The sequence below is a fragment of the Jaculus jaculus genome, chromosome 5, assembly GCF_020740685.1.
Source record: "Jaculus jaculus isolate mJacJac1 chromosome 5, mJacJac1.mat.Y.cur, whole genome shotgun sequence".
NCBI classification, from domain to species: domain Eukaryota; kingdom Metazoa; phylum Chordata; class Mammalia; order Rodentia; family Dipodidae; genus Jaculus; species Jaculus jaculus.
The window spans coordinates 154,758,351-154,763,831 of NC_059106.1; the positions used below are offsets into that span (position 1 = coordinate 154,758,351).

Sequence of the window (5,481 nt, forward strand, 5' to 3'; positions counted from 1 at the left end):
TTCAAGAGGAAAATGCTTTTAAACTATGTCCAATAAAATGTCATCTAAAGCATATAACTTGTACAAATCGTGACTTAACTGTAGAAGAATCTGGGTGGTAAAGGTTTCACTATGCCTAATGAAATAAGGCAGGTATGAGAGTTTTGCAAGTGTGAGAGTTCCTGTGGTTTATATGAAATAATTTCTAAATAGCAAAAATGGATTGTGATTGGCCATACACACTCTTGAAGAAGTATAAAAGGTCTTACGAAGGTGGAGGTGTTCAAACACAGCAAAATACCTTCTACTTCCACACCTCAACCATCAACTTCTGACACCATGCTGTACTACGGCAGCTACTGTGGGGGCTACGGGTATGGAGGGCTTGGCTGTGGCTACCGTGGCTACGGAGGCTACGGATACCGTTGCTGCCGCCCACTGTGCTGTGGCCCATACTGGTCCTATGGCTTCTACTGAGAAATTCTAAAGCTCCGGATCCACTGAAGTTGATCACCTGTGAAACATGGTTTTTGTTTCTGGCCTTCAAAATGACAATATGTCAAAATATCAGCTGTCTAAGTAAAATGGAACAAATTTACTTTCAATAAATGTACCCTTTACAAATTTCATGTCGTTTCACGTTTATTTATTCTACCACCCATCCTACAAGTGGATGATAGTAAGATGGGAATCTGAATGAAATAACTCTCCACAAGAATGGATCCTGCTTTGTGCCTATTTTTCCTCCATGGTTTTGTCCTTCTGTATATGCTGTGTAGTATTTAAGCTGACGGATCTCTGTAGATATAGTTAACGTCTCTTAATTCTTAAACTACTGACTTCACTTTAATTCAACAAGCACAAGAGTTGAAAGTATGCCTGGATTCTGGTGACTATCTGTCACTCTCAGTCCAAGATTCCTCAGAGGAACACATTACAGTTCTCACAGATACAAAAATACATATTCTAACAAACACTGGGAGGAAAAAAGTGTGATTGAATCCTCAGTATCTCACATGCACAAAATCTAGAAAATAATCCTACTGAGTAATCACTTTCTAAGACAATTACTTTCCAAAGAATAAATGAGGATCTACACAATGGGATCAGTCTAGTCCAGGTATCACATGTTTATATTTTATTGCTACAATTGTAAGAGCTGTATTTCAACTTAACTTGAACCACAAGCTAAATTTAACTTCATCTAGAACTTTCTCAAACTTTTTCTCTGTTTTGAAAAGATATAATTTATTGATTTGAGAAAGAGACAGAGTGAGAAAGGTGGAGATAATGGGTATGCCAGGGCCTCCAGCCACTGCAAATGAAGTCCAGATGCCTGTGCCCCCACTCCCTTTGTTCATCTGGCTTACGTGGGTCCTAGAGAATTAAAGCAAGATCATTTGGCTTTGAAGGCAAATGAATTAACCACTAAGCCATCTCTCCAGTCCTCAAACATGTTTTCTTTTCTTATATCAATGAAGAAGTAGAATATATTGTAAATGACAGAATAGTGTATGCATTAAGAACTTATTTCTTTTTCACATAAAGTCTGCAGTTGAGCCCCCAGCAGCTGGTTTGTAAGCCTCAGGCTTAACATGTTTCCTTATTCATAAGATGTGAAGTTCATCTTAACCTTCAAGTATGATGGAACTACAGGGATATAGGGATGTGGCAACACTGATATGCATTCATAGCAAGTGATATTCCATACCACAATAGCTCCATTTCCTGTTAACCTCTGCTGGATATGTCTGTCATTAGTTGTTTCCCTACAATTTCACTATATGTTTGCATCATTCAAGTCTGAGTCTTCACGTACTCATGAGTGACTGATCTTGCCTTGAATAATGTTGATGCTCCTCCTAGTTTAACAGCAAAAGAAGACAGTACATCCCATGGGTGTGGTACCGGAATATGTAGTGAACCCATTATCATTTTCATTGCTAGGTGTCTTGACAAAGCCGCTTGACTCTCCTTTGGAGAATGATGCTTAAATGTTTTTACCATCTTTTTCTAACTTGTATTTTGTAGAAAACATTTCTGTTTTCAACTTTTTATTTTAATTTTCTTGACCTAAACAATACAATGTAAAAGTGAATGTATTCTTAGGAAACAGTAAAAAAGGAATGTTTCTGAATATCTCTTGTATAAAGCTGATGATATTTTCAGACAGAAATATGTGGTAGGCACACGTCTACATTTATTATTGTAAGAGTTCTCCATAGCCCAAGTTAAGATACATATTCATTTCACATCAGAAGAAATATTATTGTTAATACAATAGAAACTGATGCAAAGCTTTTATTACAACTGTATTCCCTTAGATGGTAGATTTTCTCCTGACCCACCCTCAAGAGCTAGATAATATAGAAATAAATGATGTCCTGTGCAGTATCACTGGTAAGGATGGCACTTCTGTAGCTATAAGAGATGATACCTAATAATATTTTGAGGCAAATGTGATAAGGGCAATGTTAGATTCAATATTTCATTTTATACTTTAACAGAAAATAAGAGAATAGTGACATAAAGCATTCTAGATTCTAGATATAAAAACAATGTTTATTAAACCAACAAGAACTGATTACTTCTTAATATGCCTTCCATGGAGTAGTAATAATGAAACAAAGCATTAGTTTGAGAGGGGGAAAGAGGACATCTTCCCAATATCTCACCCAGTTATAGCAGAACTATAAATAGACTGAGGACAGAGAATGACTTTGATCATACTAACCACACAGTTAAAGTTCATCAAAGTATTTGATTTTTATTCTTTGATTTATAAATATGAAATCTGCTCATGGGAATTGTAGTGGTGAAGTTCTGTTGTAAACTTGATCAAACGAGGAATCGACAGGCATTGTCTCTCTCATTGTTTACAGGAAGGTTTGACTAAAGTAGGAAGTACTTTATCCAGAGTGAGGCCTTTCTCCAGAGTGGCCGTTTAGGTGCTTGGCCATAAGTAAGGAAGCTCTCAGAGGAAATGGTTGCTTTTGTCCTCCTGGCTGCCTGTGCTATTTGCTGATGAGTACTTTCACTTGCATGAGCATTTTTCCTGTTCTGCTACCCTTCTTCAGCATTGGAGCCAAGTTTCCTCAGCCTTGCAGCATGGGCTGAAGATCAGCAGCTCTCCAGGAAGCCTTCAGGCTTTCAGTGCTGGATGGGGACTTCTGAGGCATCCAGCCACATGGGCTGAGTAGCTACTGGGTTTCCTTGACTGTCACACCTGCAGAATGCTATTGCCGGTCTACCATAAGATAATCCAATCAGTTCCCTTTTAATACTGATTTATCTTATCAGTTCTGTTCCTCTATCAAATTCTGACTGATATACTAATGTACTGGGCACCATTTGATGTTTTGGTGAAGGTATATATTGTGTATACTGTTTAAATCAAATTAAATGTATTTACCTAAAATTCATCAAATGTTTGTGGTAAAAACCTTCAGATTTACTTAAAACCATCATTTAAAAATATGATTAAATAATTGTAGAATACATGATGGGTTAAACAATGAGTGTCATCATGTTTATTTTGCCATTTTTGAGATCCCATGCATTCCATGCATATCATTGTATAAGCAAATAATAGTTTCTTTAACTTTCTTTGAAAAAGAAAAAAAAAAAATCCCTGTCTTCTTCATCTTCTTCCTTAGAATGCCAACTGTAATTCAGACCTAGAATTTAAATGGTCATGTTAAAGCTCATTGATTCATAGCCTCTCTTCAAAGAGAATCTCTGGCCCTTCATTAGTGAGATGCATTCTTTGCCTGTGTCAAGGGCCCACTTCATTCAGTTATCTTCTGAACAGAAATCAAAACTTAAAAATGTAATTGCAGACTCTCTCACCATTTTCTGCCTTGTAAGGATACTTCACTCCATGTGAGCAAAATACCAAACATCAGCTACTAATGCCTAGGTTGGGGGAAGAAAAAGACCTTAGAAAGTAACATTCTAATCATAGGCCAATCACCAGGAATATAATTTCAAACTCTTTTTCTCACTACAAATTTGTGTGGGAATCACCACAGAACATACAACATGCCCATCAATTGGATGAGCCAATGCCTTTATTCACAGTGTAAGATCATGTCTGATAGTGCACACTGATACCACATGGCTAGCAGGTTTCATGGTTGGCCCCACAAAGCAAGTAGCCTCAACCAACTCCTCCAATGTGACTATTTTGTAACAATAGAAAAACAAAAATAAAAACTATCAAACAACTAATATAATGATTCTCATTTCCATCTGTTTTCTTGCAAGGGCCATGGTCCCATTTTTTTTTTTTTTGTAGCTGAATGAAATTTCACTGTGTATATGGATACATGTTTTCCTTATCACAACAGTCTATTGAATACACTGGCTGGTTCTACTTCTTAACTACTGTGAACAGTGGAGCAGTAAGTAACCAAAAATAATTTTAAAAATTGAAAAGGTAATTCTTAAATCAGAATGAGATTCCCAAGAATACACCCATTCACTGTAGAAAGATTCATCTTTTAATGTCTCATAAGATAATAAGAACAGTATATTTAATTTTATTACAACATGGTTCTTCCAGAAATGATAAGAGGTAACAACTATAGGAGTATAGGCACTTCTGTGATGAGACTTGAATATCAGCATATCCATTATGAAGCACTAAGGGGATTGCTTCCCTCTAACAGAATATAAATCATATGACCCAACAAAATACAGACACTTTGATAATCACGATGGTTAAAATATATGCCTATATACCTGTGTATACACATGAGTAGCAATGCTATTCTTAACTCCCTAAACTTTTGTCAAATAATTCTTAGTAGCAAGTACAACTTGATGTAAATTTGCAAATATATGAATCGTGTATAATTGAGTTCACATGATTTGGTCATGAGACCTGATATAGACCACTAATGATAACCTATGAGAAGTCCTTGTCTTGGCAAACATGACAGTATTTTCCTAATATTAATCAGAGTGTATCCCTTTCTGTGTTTCTCCACACCTCCCACTGAAGGGAAGTAAAACTGTTGGGAAGATAGTGACACTCAGACAAAGCACACTATTCTTTAAATCCTTGACATAGCATTCTATTTGAGGCCATGAGCTACCAGAGCTACAATTATGTCAGCAGACTATGAAAGCGTGGTCTGAGCCTATGGCTGTGGGGTCCTGGGGGTCCTGGGCACTGGCTGTGTCTATGGCAGGTTTGGTTACAGCTGATATCACTTAAGTTACTGTGGTAAATATTAACACTACAGACTCTACTAAAAAAAAAAAAAAAGAAAGAAACCTACTTATAAAGATACTCCAGGACTTCTCTATGTTTCTGGGCTCCACTTTTGGGTAATTTTTATTTCTGAATATCAATTACCCATCTTGGTCTACTTAGGAAGGAAAGCATAGTTAAATGCCACATTCATCATCTCATTAGAATATTATCAGCGGGAATGTCTTGCTGTATAAAATAAGCGTTTCTTCTCTCCACTATGCTACGATTTCTGCTCTACATAT

The 5,481-nt window shown here is 36.6% G+C and overlaps 1 protein-coding gene across 1 annotated transcript; it reads left to right on the top strand.

Moving 5' to 3' along the window:
- The first annotated feature begins 318 nt into the window (after positions 1-318).
- Positions 319-456, top strand: LOC123460636 (keratin-associated protein 20-2-like). The gene has a single exon (XM_045148999.1). The coding sequence runs from the start codon at positions 319-321 to the stop codon at positions 454-456; it is 138 nt and encodes a 45-aa protein (XP_045004934.1).
- Positions 457-5,481: the final 5,025 nt, after the last annotated feature.

Excerpts from the sequence above, each read along its gene's own strand:
- LOC123460636 (XM_045148999.1), top strand. The coding sequence starts at position 319 with ATGCTGTACTACGGCAGCTACTGTGGGGGCTACGGGTATGGAGGGCTT.